Source organism: Zosterops lateralis, assembly GCF_965231275.1.
Source record: "Zosterops lateralis genome assembly, chromosome: 18".
In the NCBI taxonomy this organism is placed as follows: Eukaryota; Metazoa; Chordata; class Aves; order Passeriformes; family Zosteropidae; genus Zosterops; species Zosterops lateralis.
In genome coordinates, this window is record NC_139778.1 from 12,040,574 (window position 1) to 12,062,293 (window position 21,720).

At 65.9% G+C, this 21,720-nt stretch overlaps 6 protein-coding genes across 11 annotated transcripts; 3 read left to right on the top strand and 3 right to left on the bottom strand.

Annotated features, from left to right (window-relative positions):
• Nucleotides 1–1,011: 1,011 nt before the first annotated feature.
• LOC310916874 (uncharacterized protein) lies at nucleotides 1,012–3,310 on the top strand. The gene is made up of 7 exons (XM_083874742.1): nucleotides 1,012–1,098; nucleotides 1,217–1,300; nucleotides 1,371–1,459; nucleotides 1,704–1,889; nucleotides 2,021–2,158; nucleotides 2,291–2,483; nucleotides 2,770–3,310. The coding sequence occupies exons 1-7, from the start codon at nucleotides 1,032–1,034 to the stop codon at nucleotides 3,096–3,098; spliced, it is 1,086 nt and encodes a 361-aa protein (XP_083730868.1). The 5' UTR covers nucleotides 1,012–1,031; the 3' UTR covers nucleotides 3,099–3,310.
• A 373-nt stretch (nucleotides 3,311–3,683) lies between these two features.
• Nucleotides 3,684–6,794, bottom strand: AFMID (arylformamidase). 2 transcript variants are annotated; one of them, XM_083874356.1, is made up of 11 exons: nucleotides 6,689–6,794; nucleotides 6,418–6,508; nucleotides 6,249–6,353; nucleotides 6,129–6,177; nucleotides 5,874–5,959; nucleotides 5,704–5,776; nucleotides 5,360–5,457; nucleotides 5,117–5,195; nucleotides 4,705–4,834; nucleotides 4,104–4,208; nucleotides 3,684–4,001 (listed from the first exon to the last, which is right to left on the bottom strand). In XM_083874356.1, the coding sequence occupies exons 1-11, from the start codon at nucleotides 6,716–6,718 to the stop codon at nucleotides 3,972–3,974; spliced, it is 876 nt and encodes a 291-aa protein (XP_083730482.1). In that variant the 5' UTR covers nucleotides 6,719–6,794; the 3' UTR covers nucleotides 3,684–3,971. The 2 variants fall into 2 exon arrangements, with proteins under 2 accessions (XP_083730482.1, XP_083730483.1); XM_083874357.1 differs by lacking the exon at nucleotides 6,249–6,353.
• Nucleotides 6,795–7,087: 293 nt separating this feature from the next.
• TK1 (thymidine kinase 1) lies at nucleotides 7,088–9,872 on the top strand. Its single transcript, XM_083874488.1, has 7 exons — nucleotides 7,088–7,156; nucleotides 7,385–7,416; nucleotides 7,500–7,613; nucleotides 7,681–7,774; nucleotides 8,070–8,159; nucleotides 8,246–8,365; nucleotides 8,470–9,872. Exons 1-7 carry the CDS (start codon nucleotides 7,091–7,093, stop codon nucleotides 8,623–8,625), a joined length of 672 nt encoding a protein of 223 aa, XP_083730614.1. The 5' UTR covers nucleotides 7,088–7,090; the 3' UTR covers nucleotides 8,626–9,872.
• A 339-nt stretch (nucleotides 9,873–10,211) lies between these two features.
• On the bottom strand, nucleotides 10,212–13,616 carry SYNGR2 (synaptogyrin 2; the record flags this gene model as incomplete). 3 transcript variants are annotated; one of them, XM_083874851.1, is made up of 4 exons in its annotated part: nucleotides 10,212–11,298; nucleotides 11,386–11,525; nucleotides 11,946–12,183; nucleotides 13,584–13,616. In XM_083874851.1, the coding sequence occupies 4 exons, from the start codon at nucleotides 13,599–13,601 to the stop codon at nucleotides 11,101–11,103; spliced, it is 594 nt and encodes a 197-aa protein (XP_083730977.1). In that variant the 3' UTR covers nucleotides 10,212–11,100. The 3 variants fall into 3 exon arrangements, with proteins under 3 accessions (XP_083730977.1, XP_083730976.1, XP_083730975.1); XM_083874850.1 differs by lacking the exon at nucleotides 13,584–13,616 and adding an exon at nucleotides 12,297–12,413; XM_083874849.1 differs by lacking the exon at nucleotides 13,584–13,616 and adding an exon at nucleotides 12,297–12,413 and having other exon boundaries at nucleotides 10,212–11,525.
• On the top strand, nucleotides 12,510–19,769 carry TMC6 (transmembrane channel like 6). 3 transcript variants are annotated; one of them, XM_083874848.1, is made up of 21 exons: nucleotides 12,510–12,567; nucleotides 13,325–13,400; nucleotides 13,545–13,663; nucleotides 13,983–14,114; nucleotides 14,204–14,362; nucleotides 14,466–14,571; nucleotides 14,668–14,764; nucleotides 14,854–15,108; nucleotides 15,373–15,563; nucleotides 15,644–15,782; nucleotides 15,923–16,078; nucleotides 16,267–16,442; nucleotides 16,591–16,669; nucleotides 16,991–17,088; nucleotides 17,239–17,334; nucleotides 17,480–17,555; nucleotides 17,800–17,933; nucleotides 18,277–18,453; nucleotides 18,633–18,711; nucleotides 18,842–18,920; nucleotides 19,105–19,769. In XM_083874848.1, exons 2-20 carry the CDS (start codon nucleotides 13,345–13,347, stop codon nucleotides 18,911–18,913), a joined length of 2,397 nt encoding a protein of 798 aa, XP_083730974.1. In that variant the 5' UTR covers nucleotides 12,510–12,567; nucleotides 13,325–13,344; the 3' UTR covers nucleotides 18,914–18,920; nucleotides 19,105–19,769. The 3 variants fall into 3 exon arrangements, with proteins under 3 accessions (XP_083730974.1, XP_083730972.1, XP_083730973.1); XM_083874846.1 differs by lacking the exon at nucleotides 12,510–12,567 and adding an exon at nucleotides 12,660–12,673 and having other exon boundaries at nucleotides 13,322–13,400; XM_083874847.1 differs by lacking the exon at nucleotides 12,510–12,567 and adding an exon at nucleotides 12,660–12,673 and having other exon boundaries at nucleotides 13,322–13,400; nucleotides 16,273–16,442.
• A 592-nt stretch (nucleotides 19,770–20,361) lies between these two features.
• On the bottom strand, nucleotides 20,362–21,694 carry ARL16 (ARF like GTPase 16). Its single transcript, XM_083874603.1, is given in 6 exon segments — nucleotides 20,362–20,795; nucleotides 20,923–21,038; nucleotides 21,222–21,335; nucleotides 21,422–21,483; nucleotides 21,486–21,559; nucleotides 21,561–21,694. Coding segments are annotated over 6 exon segments (657 nt in total). The 5' UTR covers nucleotides 21,680–21,694; the 3' UTR covers nucleotides 20,362–20,623.
• Nucleotides 21,695–21,720: the final 26 nt, after the last annotated feature.

Here is a 21,720-nt window from a genome sequence, read left to right on the forward strand (position 1 = left end):
GGGGCACGGGCAGGGGGTGGGCAGAGCGGGGGGCTGCAGGGGCTCAGGATGGGGGGCCTGGGGCAGCCAAGGCTGGGGAGGGGGACTGGCAGAGGGAGGGAGAAGGCAAAGCATGGTTGGAAGGCACAGATGGCACAGAGGGGTGGAGCACAGCCCACACACAGGTGGGCAGGGGCTGGGGGGAAGAGGCACCTCAATGCCCACCCCTACTGATACCCCGCAAAGGCCGGGAGGGGCGCGGGGTGCCCCCACCCAGGGACTGCGGTCCGGCTGGTCCAGCCCGGCGGGGGAAGGTGAGGGGGTCCTGCTACTCCTTTGCACACAGGCCGAGGGGCACTGGGGATTCCTGCCAAGAGGCCGGGGGGTCCCCCAGAGCAGGCAGATCTGTGAAGCTCCCAGAGGTCCCAGAGCCCGGCTGCGGTGCCAGGCCACAGCCAGAGCCAGTTCCCAGCGGCCAAACGACCCCGTTCGTGCCAGCCGTGCTGGCCCCGGGCGCCGCGGGGCGGGAGCAATCCCCGCTCAGCCGTGGAAGGACTCTGGACGATGCCCCGGCGCTCCTCCCGCCGGACACCAGGATGGGGATCCTGGCACAGGGGGGGCCGCGGGGCAGTGCGGGCCGGGGACCCCCGTGTTCCCCAGGGCCGGGGGCGGGTGGAGGGCAGGGATGGGATGGGATGGGATGGGATGGGATGGGATGGGATGGGATGGGATGGGATGGGATGGGATGGGATGGGATGGGATGGGGGCGGCAGGGCCAGAGTCCCGAGCAGCCCCGGAACGGGCGCGGTGCCCGCGCAGGAGCCGCTGCCCCGCTCCCGTCCCGGGTGTCCTGGCCGCATTCCCGGGACGGGCCATCCCGATCCCGACCCGCCCCCGCCCGGGAGCCCTTGCGGGGGGCGGTCCCGGCGATGCGGGCTGTGCTGAGGCGGGGGCGGCTGCTCCGCCCGGGGGGGCGCCCGGGGGGTCCCTGCGCGGCCCCGCCGCTCGTGGTGGACCTGCGGAGCGATACGGTGACCCGGCCGTGCCCGGCGATGCGCAGAGCCATGGCCCGCGCCGCCGTGGGCGACGACGACTACGGGGAGGACCCGGCGGTGAACGGTGGGCGGGGGGGATTCCCGGGGGTCCCTGCGGGGTGGGGGCCCCAGCGGGGGCCTGCAGGGGGGTCCCCAGCCCCTGGCCCCCAGCGCCGCCCCCAGGACATCCCTGCTCCCCGCAGAGCTGCAGCGCCGGGCCGCGGGGCTCCTGGGGATGGAGGCGGCGCTGTTCGTGCCCACGGCCACCATGGCCAATCTCATCGCCGGTGAGTCCCTCGAGCCCCCCGGGCTGCGGGGCGCCGCCCTCGGCCCCTCCTCACGGCCCCTGTCCCGCAGTGATGTGCCACTGCCAGCGCCGGGGGGCCCAGCTCCTCCTGGGCCGGGACTCCCACCTGCACCTGTACGAGCACGGCGGGGCCGCGCAGGTGAGCGGGGGCACGGCGGGGACACGGCGGGGACACGGGGGCGCCGGTGGCCCCAGGGCGGCCGCGTGCTGCCCTCCTCTGGCCGCCGGGGCCACCGGAGGATCCGCCGCCGGAGCGTCACCCGGATCACCCCCCAGACCGCGGGCTGCGGCACCAGCGGGGCTGAGCACGCCCCACGGAGGGGACAGGGGGCTGGAGCACCGCAGGGCACCATCACTGTCCCCTGTCCCCTCCCCGGGCGCAGGTGGCCGGCGTGCACTCCCAGGCGCTGCCGGATCTGCCCGACGGGACGCTGGACCTGGAGCAGCTGGAGCTGACCCTCCGCGAGGCCCGGGGCAGCCGGTACCACCCGCGCCCTGAGCTCGTCTGCCTGGAGAACACGCACAGCTCCGCGGGGGGCCGGGCCCTGCCCCTCGCCCACCTCGGGCAGGTGAGAGATGGGGCTGGCACCATCCCGCCCTGCGCGGTGGCACCGTGGGGACACCGGGGCTCAGAGCACGGCTCGTGGTGGCACTAGAAGCCCCAGGGGACCCCCAAACCAGCTGTCCCTCTGCCTGGCAGGTCCGGGGGCTCGCAGACCGGTTTGGGCTCCGGGTGCACATGGACGGGGCCCGACTGATGAACGCGGCCGTGGCCCAGCGTGTGCAGCCAGCTCGGATCGCCCGGCACTGCGACTCCGTGTCCCTCTGCTTCTCCAAGGTCTGCCCGCGTGGGGAGGGGTCCCCAGGGCTGGCAGGGGGCAGTACAAACGGGAGCCTGGCCCCTGTTTGCAGGTGTTGGGCTCAGAACAGCCCTGGCGGGGCGGCCGGAGTGACCCGGGCGGTTCTGCAGGGCCTGGGCGCCCCGTGCGGGGCGGTGCTGGCGGGGAGCAGCGCGTTCATCGAGGAGGCCTGGCGTGCGCGGAAACTGCTGGGCGGGGGCATGAGGCAGGCGGGGGTCCTGGCGGCCGCTGCCGCCCTCGGGCTGCGCCGGGCGGAGGAGACGCTGCGCCGGGACCACGAGCACGCCCGGAGCTTTGCCCGAGGTACCGCGGGGCCGGGCGGGGTGGGACAGCACACCTGGCACTGCCCAGCAACACTGGGACTGGCGGCTTGGGCACCATCCCTGCCGGGTGTCCAGCCGGGTGAGGATGTGCTGGGATCCTCACCTGCCTGGAGGGCCAGGATCATGCCAGGAATGTCCCCGAGCTGTGTTCAGTGACCCTGGCACCACACGGGGGGACAAAGGGCTCCCTTCCATCCAGAACCTGGGGCAGGTGGCCTCTCCCAGGTGCCTGGGCAGTGAGTTTACACCACCTCACCTTCCCGCAGGTATCCACGCTCTGGACTCGCCCCTCTGCACCATCAACCTGGCGGCGGTGGAGACCAACATTGTGATGGTGAATGTCCGGGGGGCCTGGCCGTCCCCCGCCGAGCTCTGTGACCGCCTGAGTGCCGTCAGCGAGGAGGAGGAGGCTGAGACAGGCCGGGCCGTCAGCGTCCTGCTCCTCCCCTGGTCTGCACGGACCGTCCGCGCCGTCTGGCACCGCGACGTCTCTGCCCAGGACACTGAGCTCGCCAGGAGGAAGATGGAGTTTGTGGCCAGGAAGTGCCAGGAGGAACTGGCCTTGGGATTACATCCAACGCCTCCAGGAGCCTGAGCGTCCTGCCAGCCCCACCACTGCGGCAGTGAGGCAGCGCAAAGCAAGGAGTGGAACCAGCCCCCTTGTGCTCCAGATCTGTTCCCAGACATCTGAAACTTGACATCAGCCCTCACAGGCAGCCTGACAAACCAATGTGAGCCCAGCCTGGTGGAGACTCCAGGCCTTGAGGCAGTCAGTGCACAAAATAAACACGTTTTGGTGATCCTGTAGCTGTGCAGGGTGTTTTCTCTCAAATGTGCTCTTTTCCTTGCTCTGCAGTAGGGACATCACCACAGCCAAGGTCCCCGTGGAGGGACAAATGCTCCTGAGGACATGGAAAGATCTCAGCCACAGGACCAGGGTCACTGCACAGCAATGCCAAGGTTTGTCTGGCCAGGACTCCCAGGAGCGTGAGCCCAGCCTGGCCCAGATGGTTCTGTCACTCCCTGTCCCACAGCAGCAGGTGGGCTCCCCAGGCTTCCCTGACGTGTTCTGGGTCAGCCAGTCCCAGAACTCTGCCCTGGAAGAAGGGATTCTCTCGGCAGCAGTTGCTCTGGGTGTGCACTCACTGGCCCCCTGGGAAGCACTACCCCAGCCAGTGGTAATTCCCATTTTATTTTGTATTGCCAATGTGCAGTTTAAAGGACACTGAGGGAATCAACTTCATGATCCAGCTGCCCAGACAGAGCCTTGCAGTCCCCTGTGCTCCTGCAGGCAGGAACACCCCAGGGAAGGGGCAGCAGCCCAGGCTGGGCTGAGCAGAGGGCACAGGGTGGGTCTGAGACAGTGGGTGCCCCGTGTTGGACCGAGGAGGCAGCAGGCAGGGGGATGCCACATCCCTGTTGTCACCACACAGGGCCATGTCCCCATCTGTTTACTCCTGACGTGCCATCATGCTCTTCCAATCATGTTCAGAATCACCTGGGATGAGGAACCAAACCCTGTGAAAACCCCTGACCCTGCACCTCCCCGCAGGAAGGTGGCAGCCCACCTGATCCACCCTGGCACAGCCCTCCTGCCCACCTGAGTGAGGATGTAGCTGTCCTCTGACAGCCTCTCAATGATGTCAAAGTGATCCACACCAGCCAGATCCAGCAGAGAGACAGACCAGCCTGCTGCACGCAGGGCCTGTGGAGAGAGTGGTGCTGGCAGGATGGACCCCAAACTCCACCTGCCCCGGGCAAGCAGCAGGAATAATGTCTTGGCAAGGACTGGCGTCCTCCAGTCAGCCAGAAACTGCTCTGGTTCAGCACAGAAGCTCTTTATTCCCAGCTGGGTGAGTTGGTGAGGGCTGCCTGGAGCAGTGTCCCCACCAGAGCTGAGCAGGGTGCTGCTGGAGCTCACCTGGCTGTGCTCACCTGGCCGTGCTCACCTGGCCGTGCTCACCTGGCTGTGCTCACCTGGCCGTATTCACCTGGCTGTACTCACCTGGCCGTGCTCACCTGGCCGTGCTCACCTGGCCGTACTCACCTGGCTGTACTCACCTGGCCGTGCTCACCTGGCCGTGCTCACCTGGCCGTACTCACCTGGCTGTACTCACCTGGCCGTGCTCACCTGGCTGTACTCACCTGGCCGTGCTCACCTGGCCGTACTCACCTGGCCGTGCTCACCTGGCCATACTCACCTGGCTGTACTCCTGTGACTGCCTGCGAAACTCTGGGGAGTCGTGCTGGGCCACAGCCACGAGCACCTCACAGGCTGCTGGCACTGCCGGGGTGACACATCTCATAGGGCTGTTCCTCTGGGCCACCTCCCTGCAGGAGTCACACCGGTGGCAGCTGGACTCAGCAGCTGGGGCAGGGACAGGGCCAGAGAGGCTGCAGAGCCACTGACACTGTCCTGCCTGTGCCCTGTCCCCATGGCTGTCCCCATGGCTGTCCCCACAGCACAGGGCTCACTGTGCCCTGTCCCCATGGCTGTCCCCACAGCACAGGGCTCACTGTGCCCTGTCCCCACAGCTGTCCCCACAGCACAGGGCTCACTGTGCCCTGTCCCCATGGCTGTCCCCACGGCTGTCCCCACAGCACAGGGCTCACCGGCTCATCTTCAGAGCATCATTCACATAAGTGTCCAGGAGGGGCTCCAGGTCATACAGGCCGCTCACCAGCACTGCTCCTAGAGGAAGAGGCACTGCCAGGTGAGGAGCTGCAGCCTGGGTGGCTCCCACAGCCCTGGGGACCTCATAACCATTTAGCTGGGGCTCCACAGCCCTGCAGCCTTGTCCCAGGTGTGGAGACCGGTTCTCCTCCCAACCCTGCTCTGGGACACAGCGACGCTACCTTTGATATCTGGCACCACTCGGAATTCCGTCCAGTCTGTGGACAGCACCATGGCTGCCAGGTGGGCCCCCGCCGAGTGTCCACACAAGTAAATGCCTCTGGAAGGAGGGAGCAGCAGGAGGGACAGACTGAGAGGGGCACCCAGGGACACCCAGGCACGTTTTGCTCCGTGCAGAGGAGGTGGCACAGCCCCAATGTGTCAGCTCAGATGTTTCCCAATCCATCAACTGCTGCCTCGTGCAGCGACAGGGGATTGTGAGCACAGGCACTGCCCGGTGCTGGGAGCAAGGTGTGAGAGCCTTTGTCCTGCTGCAGGCCTTGTTTGCCCCCCAGGCACTGCCCACCTGATCCTGGGGTGCTGCTCCGTGAGGAAGACGAGGCTGCGGCGCACCTGCTGCACCATGGCGTCCATGTGGCCTGAGCAGGGGACAAAGGGCAGGGCTGGCTGGCCGGAGGGGGCTGGGCTGGGCTGGGCTGGGCTGTGCAGCTGCAGCCCCGGCAGGGCAGCACCCACCTGCAGGGGCTGTGTCGTACCCCACCGCCACCACCGCCACCCCCCGCGACACCAGCGGGGGAGCCGCAAACCCCGAGTCGTCCTTGCTGGGGGAGAGAGAGGCTGACAGGCTGCGGGAGCCGGGCCCTGCAGGGCCCGCTGGGGGCCGGCCAGAGCCGTGTACCCACGGCAAGTCCCGGTGTCGGGAGAAGAGGTCAGCAGGACCTGGTAAGGGGCTCCCCTGCCGAGGAATCCCCCACCAACAGCCCGCCTCACCTCAGGCACTGCCAGTATCCGCCGTGGATGTAGACCAGGGCCGGGAAGGCTGCGCGGGACAGCGGGGGATGAGCCGGGGGTCCGCCCCGCCCGCCCCCTCCCCTCCGCCCCCGCACCCACTTTCAGAGGGGCTCGTGGGGAAATAGATGTCCAGCTTCTCCCTGTCCCCGCCGCCATAGGGGACGTGCAGCAGGGTCTGCGCGCTGGCCCGGGCCCGCTCGGTCCCTGCGGGGAGAGGCGGTGGGGACGGAGCCGCGGCACCGAGCGCAGCCCCTGCCCCGGTCCGCACCTGCCGCCGTCACCTCCAGGTGGGCGTCGATGACGGTGTCCCGGTCCAGGCGGCGGGACCAGCGGCTGGGAGAGTATTGATCCTCCAGCACCTGCGGGGGAGTAACGGGGCTGCGGCGGGGTCAGAGCACCATCGGGGCGGCGGCGGGGTCAGAGCACCACCGGGGCTGCGGCGGGGTCAGAGCACCACCGGGGCGGCGGCGGGCCTGGTGAAAACCCCCAACCGGCAGCCCGGACTAGAATTACGCTCTGGTCTGCCTTGGGGCTCCTACCTCCACGGACATCCCCCGCCACCCGCCCATGGTGCGGCCGTTCCCGGTGCCGGTCCCGGTGCCCGCCGGGGGGCGGGGCCTGGGCGGGGCCTGGACGGGGCCTGGGCGGGGCCTGGGCGGGGCGGGCAGACCCGCTCCCATTGGCCGCCCCGGAGGCGAGGCCCGAGCCCGGGAGCGGGGCCACCTCCCATTGGCCACTCGGGACCGGGAGGGCAGAGCCGGCGGGCAGAGTCAAAAATAAAAAATTTTGGCGCACTTGATCTCATTGGGCAGCGCGGCCGCGCGCCGGCCCAGACCCTTTCGCGATTGGCTAGCGCCGCGGCGCGTGGGCTGGAGGCCTTCTCCGATTGGCTGAGGCGGCCCGCCGAGGCGGCGAGCGCGGGCTCGGGTCGCCAGTCCACCATGAACTGCCTGACGGTGCCCGGTGTCCACCCCGGCTCCCCCAGCCGGCCCCGCGGGCAGATACAGGTACCGCGTCCCCCCGGGCACGGGATGGGGGGCGGTACAGGTGCCACCCTGGGGCACCGCTGTGGGAGCAGATGCAGTTACGGTAACGGGCCGTGGGGCAGATAGAGGGGCCGCGCCGGGTCACCGGGCTGGGCTGAGGGGGCTGCGGGGCCCGGGGGCCGCACCGGCGCTGGGTGGAGCCGGGGCTTCCCGCTGACTGCTGTTCTGACCGCACCGTTCTGCCCTTAGGTGATCTTCGGGCCCATGTTCTCCGGGAAGAGGTAGGCGCGGGCGGGGGGCGCGGGAGGGCGGCGGGCCCAGGCCCAGGCCCAGGCGGAGGCCCCGCTGACACCGTGTCTTGCAGCACGGAACTGATGCGGCGAGTGCGGCGGTTCCAGCTGGCCCAGTACCGGTGCCTGCTGGTGAAGTACGCCAAGGACACGCGGTACAGCTCCTCCGGGGTCTCCACACACGACAGGTGAGCTCCCGGGGCGGGGGGACACCCCGATCCCCGGGGCGGCCCGGCTGACTCCCCCTGCCCGCAGGAACACCATGGAGGCCGTGCCCGCCGGGCTCCTGCAGGACGTGTACCAGGAGGCGCTGGGAGCCGCCGTCATCGGCATCGACGAGGGCCAGTTTGTGAGTGCAGGGCTGGGGAGCTTTGCTGGGCTCTGTGGGGCTCTGGGACCAAGGCCTGTGTCCTTTGTAGGAGGGAAGTGGGAAGTGATGCCCTGGAGCAGTTTGATTTGAGTGGCCTGTGCTTATAATCAAACCCTCCTTCCCTGTAGTCCCTGTGAACAAAGGACGCTGGGACTGGAGCCTATTTCACAGACAAGGCTCTGCTTTTCCTTGCCCCTGGTGCTGCTGCACTGTGGGATCTGGAGCCAAGTGCTGCCCCCCACCCATCTTTACACTGTGCCTGTCCCCCCTGCAGTTCCCAGACATTGTGGACTTCTGTGAGAAAATGGCCAACGCTGGGAAAACCGTCATCGTTGCCGCTCTGGATGGGACCTTCCAGAGAAAGGTAAAAACCACTCATTTTGGTACAGCAGCTGCTTTGGGACCCTCGTGGAGCCCACCCAGCAGCATTTTCCCTGCTGTCTGGCACAGGCCTTTGGGAGCATCCTGCACCTGGTGCCGCTGGCGGAGAGCGTGGTGAAGCTGAACGCCGTGTGCATGGAGTGCTTCAGGGAGGCCTCCTACACCAAGAGACTGGGGGCAGAGCGGGAGGTGAGTCACCTTGGGACAGAAACTGCTGCACCCTGCCAGCCCTGCCAGCAGGAAGAGACTCCCTGCAGGGAGCTCTGCAGTCACTCCCCTCCTTCCCCTGCCAGGTGGAGGTGATTGGAGGAGCTGACAAGTACCACTCCGTGTGCCGAGCCTGCTACTTCCAGAAGAGGCCGCAGCAGGCGGGGACAGAGAACAAGGAGAACGTGCCCCTGGGCCTGAGGCAGCTGGAGACTGCTGCCTCTCGGAGAATCTTCACTTGACTGCTGGGAAAATGGAGGGGAAGGGAGCTCAGTGCTCTGGGTCACAGGCACAGAGTCTGCCTCTCTCTACTTCAGCAAACTGTTCAGTGCCTCAGCCCTCCCTGCCCGACCTCCCCGCACCAAGAGCCACAACTGAGGATCCACCAAGGCTGATTCTGGTGGAAGCCGAAGCAAAATCCTGCCTAGAGTGAGTTCCCATCTCAGAACAAGGAGAGAGACAAGCAGAGTTTACTGATGCTGCCACACACAGGCCCTGGGGCACTAGGCACAAACCAGACCACAGAATTTCCACTGCTCACTGTGGCTCTGGCCAGCTCCCCCAGTGGTCTGAGCGAGCTCAGGCTGCCACTGGTGCTGCTTCTGGTGCCTGTGAACGCAGCCCTTCTCTCTTGTGCACTGTTGCTAAATTCCAGGTTTCTCAAGACAAGGTACAGCCATTTGTATTTTAAATGCAATTTTTAGTTTCGTTTCTTAGCAGTCTGAGGTAACTCGTCTCTTGTCACAGAGCTGTGACACAGCTTTTAAACTGACACATGTCAGCCCAGCCCTGGGCAGGCCCCCAGCCTCTCTGCCAGCACGCTTGTTACTGCCTTGTCATTATTGTTGAAATAGAAGAAGGCAAAGCAGCTGACTCTTCTGAGGGGTTGAACCTCACAGAGCTGGCTGTGCTCTAGCAGGCTGTGACAGGCTCCTCTGGAGGAACTGGTTCTGGAAAGAGCCTCCTCCAAGTTCAGTGCAGTTTTTCTCAGGTTCAGGGCTGGTGCTGACACTTTGGTGCTACGTTACCTGTGAGGGGTTTGAAGCCTCAGAGTTTCATTTATCAAGATTTGGACAATTATTCCAGGGAAGATGCAGCTGTTTGGTAAAGGGGCTCTCCTCTGAGGAGCTGCTTCTCTACTCTAGTCATGTCTCTTGCTCCCTCCTCAGCCTCCCAAAATTCTTGAGGCTGACTCTTGGTCTGCTCTAAGCTGACCGAAGGATCCTCTTCCCTCTTTGTTTGACTCAGATTCGGGAAGGTTGTTGCTTCCCTATTCTCTGCAGAAGTGGTTTTTCCTGGGAGCCAGCATCCACAGGCTCCAAACAGTAGCTCTTTGTTCTGGCCAGGCCAGACCTCTGCATCCGAGTCCAGGGCTGCTGTTTGCCTGTGCCCTGGAAGGCTCCAAGAGCTGCCTGAACTGCCCCTGCTGCCCCCACGTTACAGGCAAGAGTAATTGTACTTGCAAGGAATACCAGGGTTGGGCTTTTCCCCCAGGGCTGGGGAAGGTGCTGATGCTGCTGCTTTTAGGTTAATAAATAACTTAATGAACCTGTCTGTGTGTTTTCTACCAGAGCATTCTGCTAAGTCTTCCTGGCTGTGACCAGTGACAGCATGGGCTGGTCACAGGGGAGGAGGGATGGTCACAGACCTGGTGTTGGAGCTCTGCTCAGACCAGGGAGCAGGAGGGAGGGTGGCCTAAAAATAGCCCCCAGCATGAGTGTGCTGTTTGTGCACAGCAGTTGGCAGGGGCTGCACTGCCCCAGCCACACCCCCAGCCAGCCCTGCAGGGGCAGAAGGCAGGAGACAAAAGGCAGGTGGTGGTTCACACGGTGGCTTGGTGAAAAAGTTTATTCCAACCCTACAGTGACAACTACTCGAACACTGGCCCCAGCAGCGATGGCTCACACGGCTGCTGGGAACAGCTTTACCACAGCACAGCAGCAAACAACCTGAGACAACGGCCCACAGGCTCCTGGTGTGGCTGGAGTGCAGGAGCTCAGCCTGGCAGCAGCACGGGCAGCACTGGGGCAGGCACACAAGGGAAACAAAGTGCTCCAGGACTGTCCTCAGCCGGGCCCTGCTGAGGGCTCTCAGTGCTCACTGCTCCCACAGACCCCAAAGCACATCATCCAAGCACCAGCAGCTCTAGTGCAGGCTGGGGGAAGGCACAGCATGGGTTAGAGACAGGAGAAGAGGGGGCTTTGGCAATAGCTCCCCCGGCAGCAGCCGGTGGGGGAAGGCACAGGAAGCCAGGGCAGGCAGGAGCTGGGCCTGGCAGTGCTGGGCAGCGAGGGACAGCACTGGGGAATGCAGCCAGCAGGGCTGGAAGGCACTGGAGACAGCATGGGCCAGGGCAACAGTCACAGGGGCAGAGCCTGGCCGGGGTCAGGGGGCATGGACCCCACCACCAAGGCACCACAGCAAAAGCAGAGGCTGGTACATGCCAGGGCTGCCCACACACACAACCTCCTGCAGCTGCAGCATCACCCAGCAGCTGCACATCATGGTGTGCCAGATCACCCACCACACACTGGCCTCTGGACCCTCCAACGAGGATCTCAGCGCCGGGACCAGGCAGAAGCCCCTCCTGTACCCCACGAAGAGGCCCAATTAACTTCAAACAAAGCAGCCACCACCCTCCCACCCCACCATCCCCTCCAGGTCACAGATCCCTCCCTCCCACCCTGCAGAAGGAGTTGCAGTGGTACAGCCAGGGCTCAGTAGACTGGTGGTGGCTGATACCCCTCGGGGCTCTCTGCCGTTTGCGTGAAGGGGGGCTGCTGGTAGCTCTCGTGGCTGATGTTGGGGTAGCTGGAGTAGGGAGTGGGAACCTCCGGAGTGGGGTCGGCGTAGCTTTGGAGAAAGTCCTCCACCCCCATTTTGTACCTCTTGTAGGCAAAGGTGAGCAGGAGTCCCTGCAGAGAGAAGGGGGCAGCAGGGTTAAGGCCATTCCAGGCTGTGGGGCGCAGGGCTCCCCAGGTGGGGCAGAGTGGTTCACTCACCCAGGAGAAGATGGAGAAGAAGCTGAAGGTGATGGCAGCACGGGCAGAGTCCGCCCCGATGTACACGAGCCCGGGCCGCGTCCAGGACCACTGGTTGGTCAGGAAACAGAAACCAACAAACCACAGGAAAGTCCAGACACCTGTGGGGGGGGGGAAACAGCGTGAGGGGCCAGGGCTGGTCCTGCTGCAGCCCCTGCTCCACCGTGCAGGCTGGAAGAGACACCGGGCAGGGGCGGCTGCTCCTTGGGGCGCTCAGCACCAGCAGAACCAGCACCACCAGCAGCACCAGTGTGGGGGTGCTGGAATTAGATACGCGAAGCAACACACCAGCACCACCAGCACCAGCAGCAGCAGAACCACCACCACCAGCACCACCAGCAGCAGCAGCACCACCAGCACCAGCAGCACCAGCAGCACCACCAGCAGCACCAGCAGCACCAGCAGCACCAGCAGCACCAGCAGCGCGTGGCCCGCGGGCAGGGCGCCAGGCGGGAGCGGCTCCCTTGGCCCGGCTCCGCAGCCACGTCACGGGACCAGCGGCCATTGCCCGGCCCCGGTACCTGAGAAAGCCAGGTCGGCCAGCACCAGGTACTTGCGGTCCTTAGTGTTGCTGATCTGCGGGAAGTAGACGTCCACCATGCAGAAGAAGACGCAGGCCACGAAGGCCAGGACGCCGACGGCGATGCCGTAGCGACAGGCGTCCCCGTTGCCGTTGAAGACGCAGAAGAGTCTGGAGTCCTCGGGCAGGCTGGTGTAGCCGTCCCCGACCAGGCAGGCGAACACGATCAGCGCGAAGACCTGCGGGGCGGGGCCGGTGTCCGGGGGGCGGCACCGGGGCCTGGGGGGGCCCTTCGGGGGCCCGTCCCGGGGTCTGTCCGTCCCCCCCGTCCCGCCCGTCCCGCCCGACTCACGGCGCTGACCACCCGCGCCACCACCTGCGGCTGCTGCAGGAAGCGGAGCAGGTCGAAGGAGCCGCCGGCCTTGGCCGCCCCGTAGGCGCCTCCGCCGCCGCCGCCGCCGCCCTCCATCGCCTCCGCCGCCGCCGCCGCTGCGCCGCCCCGCCCCGGGAGGGCCGGACCGGGGGCTGGGCGGGGCTGGGCCGGCGGGGCTGGGGCTCCCCCGCCCGGGCACCGAGCGCCGAGCGGTACCCGGTACAGCCCGCCCCGCCCGGGCACCGAGCCGGTACCCGGGACACCCCGCCCCGCCCGGGCACCGAGCCGGTACCCGGGACACCCCGCCCCGCCCGGGCACCGAGCCGGTACCCGGGACACCCCGCCCAAAGGCCCCGGTGAGCGCAGCCCCGGGGAAACGCGGGTCTGGGGGGTTCCCAAAAGCGGGGGGCGGCAAGAGGGACGGGACAGACGGGGCTCGGTACCCCCGCCCTCCCCGCAGAGCCCGGACAGGCGGGTCCCGGTCCCGGTACCGGGGAGCCCCGGGGAGAACAGCGGCCCCGGACAGCCCGAGCCCGGCCCGGGGGGACAGGGAGAGCAGGGACCGAGGACACGGCACCGGGCACGGGGGGCTTTGCTCCGGTGTCTCCGGGGCTCCGCCCGTGGCCTCGTGCCCGCCCCGAGGGTCCCGGGACGGCGGCGGAACCCGCTCAGCGGCGCCGCCCCATCCGCCCTCCCTGCCTTCCTGCCTGGGCCCGGCCGGGCTGGAACCGGGTTAGGGCCGGGTTTAACCCCCGGACACCGCGATCCCGCCCGGCCCCGGCCCAGGAGGAGCACGGGAACGGGGGAGCCGCGGGGACCGGGGGAGCCGCGGGGAACGGGGGAGCCGGGGGGAACGGGGGAGCCGGGGGGAACGGGGGAGCCGGGGGGAACGGGGGAGCCGCGGGGAACGGGGGAGCCGCGGGGACCGGGGGAGCCCCGGTAAACAGGGGCTGGCGGGGCCGGGACCGGTGCCCACTCTGCTCACCGCGGCGGGATCCGTGCAGGAGGGACCCCTCGGCCTGGCAGGATGTCCCAGCCGCCCTCCATCACCCTCAATGTCCCCGAGGGCTCCGAGAGCGATGGGTGAGTGTTACCCCTGTGTCCCTGCCCTGCCCTGCCCCGGGAGCTCATCCTGGGCCACGAGGCGCCGGCCCTGCCCCCTGCGGGCACCGGGTGTCCCTGCCACCACCGTGTCCCTGCCACCAGCGTGTCCCCGTGTTCCTGCAGCCAGGAGCCCAGTCCCGACAACGAGAGAGCCCTGCACACCTCATTCCACCAGCTCATCCTGGAGCAGAGCAGCCTGATCGAGGCCGGTCTGGAGCTGGAGCTGCAGGAGAGGAGCAGAGGTAAAGCTCTGCAGCCTCGGCCAGGGCAGGCTGGGGACAGTGTGTGTGCCCAGGGCAGGCTGGGGACAGTGTGTGTGCCCAGGGCCTCCCTCTGCTCGGGCCAGCTGTGTCACGTGTTGGTGCTGTGGCCAAAGCATTTGTAGGAGCTGCTGATGCCTTGGCCAGGGCACTGCAGGGCAGGGCAGAGCAGATCCTGGGGACACAGAAAGTGTTCCTGGAGAAGGGAGCACTCTGGGAAGAGCACACACGTAGCCTCTGTGCTGGGGCAGAGCAGCAGGGATGAGCCATGGGCTCTCTGCATCCTGCCTTCCCCCTCCAGAGTCCCCAGCCTACCTGGCTGTTCCAGACGCCAGAGCTGTGGCCTGGCCAGAGCCTGGGCAAAGTGAGGAGCACCCCAGCTACTCCCCTGCCACGCTGCAGATCCTGGCCAACATGCCCAGCCGCACCATCGGTAGGTGCCACCACTTCCCCACCCTTCCCCGGGTCCCAGAGCACCTTGGAGATCTCCCACGGCCTCCCAACCCCTGCTCTGCCCCACAGGACACAGCCTTGGGGCCATCATCTCGCAGTACTGTAACCGCACGGCGCGGCTGCGGCGCCGCAGCGTCCGCCCGCCCCTGCAGCAGCTCTGCCGCACGGCCCGGCCTACGCTGCGCCAGTACGACCTGGAGACCGACCCCGCCAGCGCCACGCTGGAAGGTGAGGGCCCCCAGACTGTGGGGAGGCAGTGCTGGCCGCTGTCTGCACGCTGGGTGAGGGGCAGGCTGGCCGGCCGTGTCCCACCGAGCCCCTTGTGCCCCAGAGAAGCGGCGCCGGCTGGTGAAGGAGCTGCTGAGCCTCCCCCCCAGCCAGCGCAGCCACGTGCTGCTCACCATGCCCCTGCACCTGGAGGAGAAACGCAACCTCAGGTAGGACCCCTTCCTTCAGCACCAGCTGGGCAGCACTGCCCCAGCCAGAGCTGTCCCGGGGCTGTGGTACCTCTGACACCCCTCTCTCCGGGGCAGGCGGAAGGTGAGCGGGCAGAGGGGCCCACTGAGGCAGCACACCCGTCACTGGGCTCCCTTCTCATCCTGTGCTTGGTCCAAGCTCTGCATCGTCCTCGTAAGTCAGGGGCACAGGTCTGCAGAGAGGCTGCGAGGGCTCCAGCTGGGACTCCTGCCCCACTGCTCTCCCCACCTTCCTCTCCCCAGGGCTGCCGAGGTCTCTGGTACAGGCTCCTTTCCCTGCTCCGCGCTGCACAGCCCTGGCACTATGCCCTGAAGCAGATTGGTGGCCGCTTTGGCTCCAGCGTCCTCTCCTACTTCCTCTTCCTCAAGACACTCCTTATGTTGAACTTCCTTTCATTCTTCATCCTCCTGGCCTTCGTGGTGGTCCCGCAGGCTGTGCACCCCCCTGCATCGGTCAGCCCCCCGCCCTTCACTGGCCTCGAGCTCCTCACAGGAGGGGTAAGCGTGGCCCAGGCACCCCCAGGTCAGGGGCTGTGCCGGGCCTGGGGGGCAGCCCCCCTTCCCCACTGGAATACTACCCCAGTCCTTGCCCTCGCACAGCCTGGGCCCCAGCACCACCAGTGCTGTGGGTGCACAGGGTGGCCCTTGCTGCCCCAGCCCAAGGCTCTGTGTCCCTGAGGCTGGCACAGAGGTGCCAGGCTAAGCAGGGAGCTGTGAGCACTGCTGAGATCACTGTGGGGCCCATTGTGTGCTTTCCTGCAGGGTCACTTCACACACTCGCTGCTGTACTACGGCTACTACAGCAACATCACCCTAAACGACCCCTGCAGCTCCAGCCCTAAGGGCAGCGTGTGCCCCCTCGCACACCCCCCGCTCCCATACAACTTGCCACTGGCCTACCTGTTCAGCATTGGGGTCTCCTTCCTTGTCACCTGCATCCTGCTGGTGTACAGGTGGGTCAGCAGCGCCTGTGGCACTGCCAGCCTTCCCCTTCTCCCAGCCCCAGTCCCTGATGCCCTTCACCTCTCTGCAGCGTGTCCCGCTCTTTTCGGGAGAGCGTGCGAAGCTCCACAGAGGAGTTGGCCATCAAAGTCTTCTGCACTTGGGACTTCAAGGTGATCCAGAGGCGCTCGGTGAAGCTGCAGTGCGAGAACATCTGCACCCAGCTGAAGGTGGAGGAGCTGAGCAATGCAAAACACCCCAGACCCCAACCTTGTGCTTTGTCCATCACCCCTCTGGGTCCTGCTGCAAGGACAGAACCTTGCTCTGGACCCAGGGTGGGTCTGGCAGCTCTGCCACTGCTCTCCTGCAGGAGCTGCTGGTGGAGCGGCGCTCCCGCTCCCACCCCCAGAGCTGCTCCCAGCGCCTGAGGCACGGCCTGGTGATGCTGCTGGCCTGGGCCCTGGCTCTGGGCTCCGTGTCGGGCTCTGTGCTGGCTGTGCACTTCTTCTTGGAGCACATGCACACGGTGAGTGCTGCCTCTCGCCCTGGGATCCCCTGCCCTGGGGTCAGACGGGCAGGGCTGGGATACTGGAGAGGGAGGCAGGGACAGCCCCATTGCAGCTCTGCTCCTGGCCTGGGAAATTGCTGCTGTCCCCAAGGACAGCACACCTGGCCGCCAACAGCTCTGCACTCACCCCAGTGCCTGCTCACCAGGTTCAGCAGGAGCAACAAGTGCAGGACAGTGGCAGATGGCAGCAAGAAGCCGTTCTGCTGGTCCTGCCCCTTGTGGTGTCCCTCCTCAATGCCTTGATGCCCTACCTTTTCAACTTCCTGGCGATGTGGGAGAAGCAGGACTCCCCAGTGACACAGGTCTACGTGGCAATCATCAGGTGGGCTGGCTGGGGCTGTGGTGGAGGGAGCCCTCTGCACCTGCACCTGTGGCAGGCGGGGAGGCTTTGGGGCCAAGCACTCCATCTCTGGGTCTCGGCCCCTCCATCCCTGGGCTCAGGGATTTCTGGCTCTGCTCCTGCTCCCCAGGAACCTCATCCTGAAGACGATGGTTCTCATCCTGCTGTGCTACCAGTGGCTCAACCGGAGTGTTACCTGCTCAACAGAGGTCAGCACCACTGCCCCAGGGCCATGGAGGGCTGGACTGAGCGTGGGGTTGTGCAAGGAGCTGGTGTCATCTTCTCTGTTAGATATCAGGAAGAAATTCTTCCTTGTGAGGGTGGTGAGGCTCTGGCGTAGGTTCTCAGGGAAGCTGTGGGTGCCCCATCTCTGGAACTGTTAAAAGGCCAGGTTAGACAGGACTCAGAGCAACTTGGTCTAGTGGAAGGGTGTCTCTGCCCATGGCAGGATGGGGAAAGAGATGAGCTCTGGGGCTCCTCCCCACCCAAACCATTCTGTGATTCTATGCCACACTTGACTGTCTCCCCAGTGCTGGGAGACATGTGTGGGGCAGGACCTGTATCGTTTCATGGTGATGGATTTCATATTCACCTTGCTGGATACGCTCTTCGGGGAGCTGATCTGGAGGTAACGTACCCCAAGACATGTCCCCCCATCACTGTGCCATCCCTGCATGGTCCCAGCTCTGGTGCACCCAGGCTCTGCTGCCATCAGAGGGGGAAGGTGGGATGTGAAGTCCCCCAGGCAGTGTGGGAGCAGAGCTCCACTTCTACCCAGGCTAATCCTGGAGAAGAAGGTGAAGACAAAGCGAAGGCCAGAGTTTGATGTTGCCCGAAATGTGCTGGAGCTGATCTATGGGCAGACCCTGACCTGGTGAGATTTTTCTGCCTGGTGTGGCTCCTTAATCTGCTGGCAAATGCCTTGTAGTCCCCAGGAGCCCTGTGGGTGCTGTAGCTGTGCCCAGCAGTCTCCCCTGGGGCTCAGACCCAGGCAAAGCTCATCTCTCCCCTGCTCCCAGGCTGGGCATTCTCTACGCTCCACTCCTGCCAGCTGTGCAGATTCTGAAGCTGCTGCTGTTGTTCTATATCAAAAAGGTGATTCCCCCCACCCCCTGCAGCTCCCCACGGGGTGAACCTGCAGTGACCTGTCACTGTCAGCCTCTGCTGCAGCAGTGGTGCCACAAGGCCAGCCTCGTCCTTGTGGAACCGAGGGGGGGTTTCTGGGGACAGGATGTTCCCAAGCTCACTTGGCTCCCAGTGAGTGGGAGGGAGGGGACAGCAGGGCGGGGACTGCTCTCCAGGAGTTGGCAGCCCACAGGACACTGCTCCCTATCCACAGACCAGCCTGATGAGGAACTGCCAGTCCCCCAGCAAGCCCTGGCAAGCATCACGCATGAGCACCATATTCATCACTCTGCTGTGCTTCCCCTCCTTCCTGGGTGCAGCTGCCTTCCTCTCCTACACCATCTGGACGTGAGTACCCCTGAGGCCACAGCTCAGGACTGCCAGCTGCCTGGAGAAGGAGGGGTTGGGGACACCATGGCCCCTGTCCCTGGCATCCCCCAGCTGCAGGCCTGAGGTGCTGCCCCAGGCAAGGGAGGTGCCTCCCAGCTGCTGGCCCAGCTGCTGGCCACTTCCTCCAGCTGTTCCTGGTGCTGGAGACTGGGATGATCCCCTTGTCCAGCCCTGGGGATGCTGGGGACACTGGGCTGGGTCCCTGGAGGGCTGGACATCTGAGACAGGCAATGCCCTGGCCTGGGGCCAGTAGTTGCTGGGCTGCCCATTGCTCTGAATGCCCTGTTGGTCTTTTGCTCAGGGCGCATCCATCAGAAACCTGTGGTCCCTTCCGGGGGCTGGAAACCATCTATGAGTCAGGGAAGAGGTGGGTGCTGGTGCTGGAGAAGTCCAACCCCAACATCACCTGGTTTGCCTGGGTCTACCAGAACCTGCTGGAGAACACCTCCCTCCTGTTCTTCATGTCTGTGGCCCTGATGTGAGTATGGGCCAGAGCGCAAGGCTGAACCCCGGGCCCTCACTCTGAGGGTCCTGCTGTCACAGCCCTGAGCAGGGCTGGGAGCCAAGGTGTCACTCCAGAGCCTGTGCCCCATCCCAGTGCCAGGAGCACAGTGTCCCTCGGCTTCCTGCCACCATCCCGTCCTGCTGTCATTGCAGAGCTGTGATCTACTTCAACATCCAGGTGGTAAGAGGCCACCAGAGGGTCATCTGCCTGCTCCAGGAGCAGATTGCCAATGTGTGTGAGCGCTGCCCCTGCCCATCCCTGCTGCCTCACAGCCTGGTCCAGCCCCAGGACTGCCAATTGAGGCTCTGGCCACTCCTCAGCCGCCCCACTGCTGCTCACTGCATTGTCTCTGATGTTGCAGGAAGGGGAAGATAAGGCATTTCTCATTCAGAAGCTTCATTCCGTTTGCAGGCACAAATACAGGCGTTCCTGAGTGCCAGGTGAGGCCAGCATGGAGGGCAGTGGGGAGGGGCTGCCAGGGCACCCAGAGCTCAGCCATGTGCACAGATGTTCCTCTGCCTGTCCCCTGATCCTTGGTGTTACTGAGGCACAGGAGAGGGAGGAGAAAGTCTGGGACAAGAACCTGGAGAGAGATCACACTTAACCCCTCTTCCCTCTCTTCAGGACTCTGTCCTTGGGGTGTCAAGCTCCACAGGAAGGAATGGGATGGACCAGACTCTGCTTGCAGCTGGGACTGAATGTGCCCATCACAACACACTGCTGGAAGCTGGGGGACCACGGAGTGCTGGGGAAGATCCTCCCCTCTTGCCATGGCCAGGGACCCATTGGGGCATGTCACTGGGAATGCTGCACCACAGGGATGCAGGTGCCCCTGCTGCCTGGAGCTGCTGGGATGCAGTAGGTACAGGACCAGGACTGCTGCCACACCCCAGGGCACAGCTCCATGCAGGACTGCCTCTCCAGCACAACCCTGCTCTGTGGGGACTCACAACTTGCAGAGAACAGCTCTTCAGCTCTCCCTCCTGCCAGTGTGTCCTGAACTATTTTTAGAATGCTTTGGGGACCATGGAGCTTTCTCCACAACCACCGTCACACTGCCCAGGACAGCAGACATGGAGCCAGGAGCTGCCAGGCATAGACCCAGCTCCAGCCCAGTGCTCCTGGCTCACCAGGAGAGCAGCTGGCTGATTCCAGTCCCACAAACAAGGTCACTGGGCCACCCCAGGAGCCCTGCACCCCCTTGGGATGGACTTGTAAGAATCAGGGTGGTGCTGAGGGCTGGGCTGGGCTCAAGCTGACCTGGCCCATTAAAGCTCTGCTGTACAGGAGTGCTCTGGCTGGTGTCTGGACCTGCTGGGCTGGAAGCAGGGAGCAGGGGTGGTGTGTCAGTGCTGTTCATGGTGGTGACTCAGCAGCAGTGTCAGGGTGTGCTCAGGCTCCTTGTCACCCCTGATTTCCTGTGGGGCTGCCTGGGGCAGGGCCCAGTTCAGCCCACACTGCTGGAGCAAAGGCCACTGCCAGCCACTTGCCACTCACCATCAGGGAGCAAGAGCTGCAGCCCCCAGCAGCAGCAGGAGCCATTCTCCTCCATGCCAGGCCCTGGGGTGGCACAGCTCTGACAGCCCTGGGGCACAGTGTGTGCTGTGGCCTGTGCCAGGCTTGGGCAGCCACCAGTACCCAATGACTCGTCACCAGGGCTGCAGGCTGAGGCCACCACCCAGCTGGGCTGGGCCATCAGCGTGGGCACAGGGCGAGTTATCAGCACAGAGAGACACTGCTCAGGGGTGTGGGCACAGGGCAGCTTCTCTGTGCAGCCCCAACCCCTCCTGTGCCTGGAGGTGCCAGCACAACCTCGCCTCTGCTTCTCCTTTCCCCAAAAGCCCAGGGTTTCCCCCCAAGCAAAGGGCAGGCACCAGCCTGGACAGTTTGGTGGGAGTTTTACTGTGAAGTCTCACAGGGATCCAGTCCATCAACAGCCCAAGGCACTGCCCTGGGCTCTGCTCCCAGCCCCAGGCAGGGCAGCTGCTCCTTCTGCCACCTCCTTCTGTGGCAGGATTGTCCTGGCTGCCACGGGCACCTGCCAGGGCTGGGCAGGGCCGGGCAGGGCTCAGCAGGGCCGGGCTCAGCAGGGCCGGGCCGGGCCGGGCTAAGGAGGGCAGGACCGGGCTCAGGAGGGCCGGGCTCAGGAGGGCTCCCTGAGCGCCGCCCGAAGCCACTGCAGCACGCCGGCCAGGCCGGTGCCGTCGCGGGCACTGGTCTCCAGGATGGTGATGGGCTGCGTGGCACAGGACAGCACGTCCTGCATGCGGAACAGCGACTTCATCTCCACCAGGGACATGTGGCAGGGCAGGTCACTGCAGTGGGGACAGGGAGCGGAGCTGCCTCAGCCAGCCCCGAGGGCTGCCCTGCCCCGGCCCGGGCGGCTCCAGCCCGGGGAGTGCAGCAAAGCACCCCCGTCCCTCGGGTGACTCCCCTGCTCACATCTTGTTGAAGAGCACCAGGACGGGCACGGAGGCGAGCGGCTCTGCCGAGAGCACGGAGAGCAGCTGGATGCAGGAAGAGGAGACCTGGCTGGGGTTGGAGGCGTCCACCACGAACTAGAGGGAAGAGGGGAAAGCGGGGTGCGAGAGAGAACCCGGGCCGGGCTGGGGCACAGCGGGGCACGGAGGAGGGAAATCCCACCACGGGGCAGAACCGAGGGGACCGGCGGGCTCCAAAAGCCCCTCTCCCCTTTCCCATCCCCATCCCGTGTCCCGGTCCGGGCTCCCGGCGCCGCTCACCAGCAGAGCGCTGCACTCGCTGTAGTAGCTGGGCCAGATGGGGCCCATGCAGCCGCCCAGCTCCCGCACCGTCACCTTCCGCGGCAGCCGCAGGTCCGTCAGGTTGGTGCCCACCTGCGGGACAGGCCCCGGTGGCTGCGGCCGCGCCCGGAGCCCCCCGCCCGTCCCGGTGCCCCCCGGCCCCGCCGGGCCGCACCTACCGTGGGGAGCGTGGCCGGGGGCTCGCCCAGCTCCGCGGGCTCCTCGGCGCTCAGCTGTGCCTCGCGTTAAGGACACGGCGGGACCGGCACCGGCACGGGAGGCGCCGCCCCCGGTCCGCCCCTCGCCCGCCCGTCCCTCCCCGCCGCCCCGGTGCCCCCGTGCCCGCGGATATGGCGCAGCCGCCGCACCAGGAGGCTCTTCCCGCCGCCCGCCGCCCCCAGCAGCAGGAAGGTGGGCGGGGAGCGGCCCGCGGCCATCCCGGAGCCGCCCCGCCGGAAGCGGCGCCGCCTCGCCGGAA

Bases quoted from the DNA above. Each gene is read 5' to 3' on its own strand.
- TMC6 (XM_083874848.1), top strand. From the start codon at position 13,345: ATGTCCCAGCCGCCCTCCATCACCCTCAATGTCCCCGAGGGCTCCGAG. The intron at 13,664-13,982 runs GTAAAGCTCTGC...TTCCCCCTCCAG, and splicing joins GCTGCAGGAGAGGAGCAGAG to AGTCCCCAGCCTACCTGGCT. The intron at 16,079-16,266 runs GTGAGTGCTGCC...CCTGCTCACCAG, and splicing joins TCTTGGAGCACATGCACACG to GTTCAGCAGGAGCAACAAGT.
- TK1 (XM_083874488.1), top strand. From the start codon at position 7,091: ATGAACTGCCTGACGGTGCCCGGTGTCCACCCCGGCTCCCCCAGCCGG. The intron at 7,775-8,069 runs GTGAGTGCAGGG...TCCCCCCTGCAG, and splicing joins GCATCGACGAGGGCCAGTTT to TTCCCAGACATTGTGGACTT. The intron at 8,366-8,469 runs GTGAGTCACCTT...TTCCCCTGCCAG, and splicing joins GACTGGGGGCAGAGCGGGAG to GTGGAGGTGATTGGAGGAGC.
- LOC310916874 (XM_083874742.1), top strand. From the start codon at position 1,032: ATGCGCAGAGCCATGGCCCGCGCCGCCGTGGGCGACGACGACTACGGG. The intron at 1,301-1,370 runs GTGAGTCCCTCG...CCTGTCCCGCAG, and splicing joins CATGGCCAATCTCATCGCCG to TGATGTGCCACTGCCAGCGC. The intron at 1,890-2,020 runs GTGAGAGATGGG...TCTGCCTGGCAG, and splicing joins CCCTCGCCCACCTCGGGCAG to GTCCGGGGGCTCGCAGACCG.
- AFMID (XM_083874356.1), bottom strand. From the start codon at position 6,718: ATGGGCGGGTGGCGGGGGATGTCCGTGGAG. The intron at 5,777-5,873 runs GTGGGTGCTGCC...TCCCCTGCTCAG, and splicing joins GTACGACACAGCCCCTGCAG to GCCACATGGACGCCATGGTG. The intron at 4,002-4,103 runs GTGGGCAGGAGG...TCCTCATCCCAG, and splicing joins ACAGCTACATCCTCACTCAG to GTGATTCTGAACATGATTGG.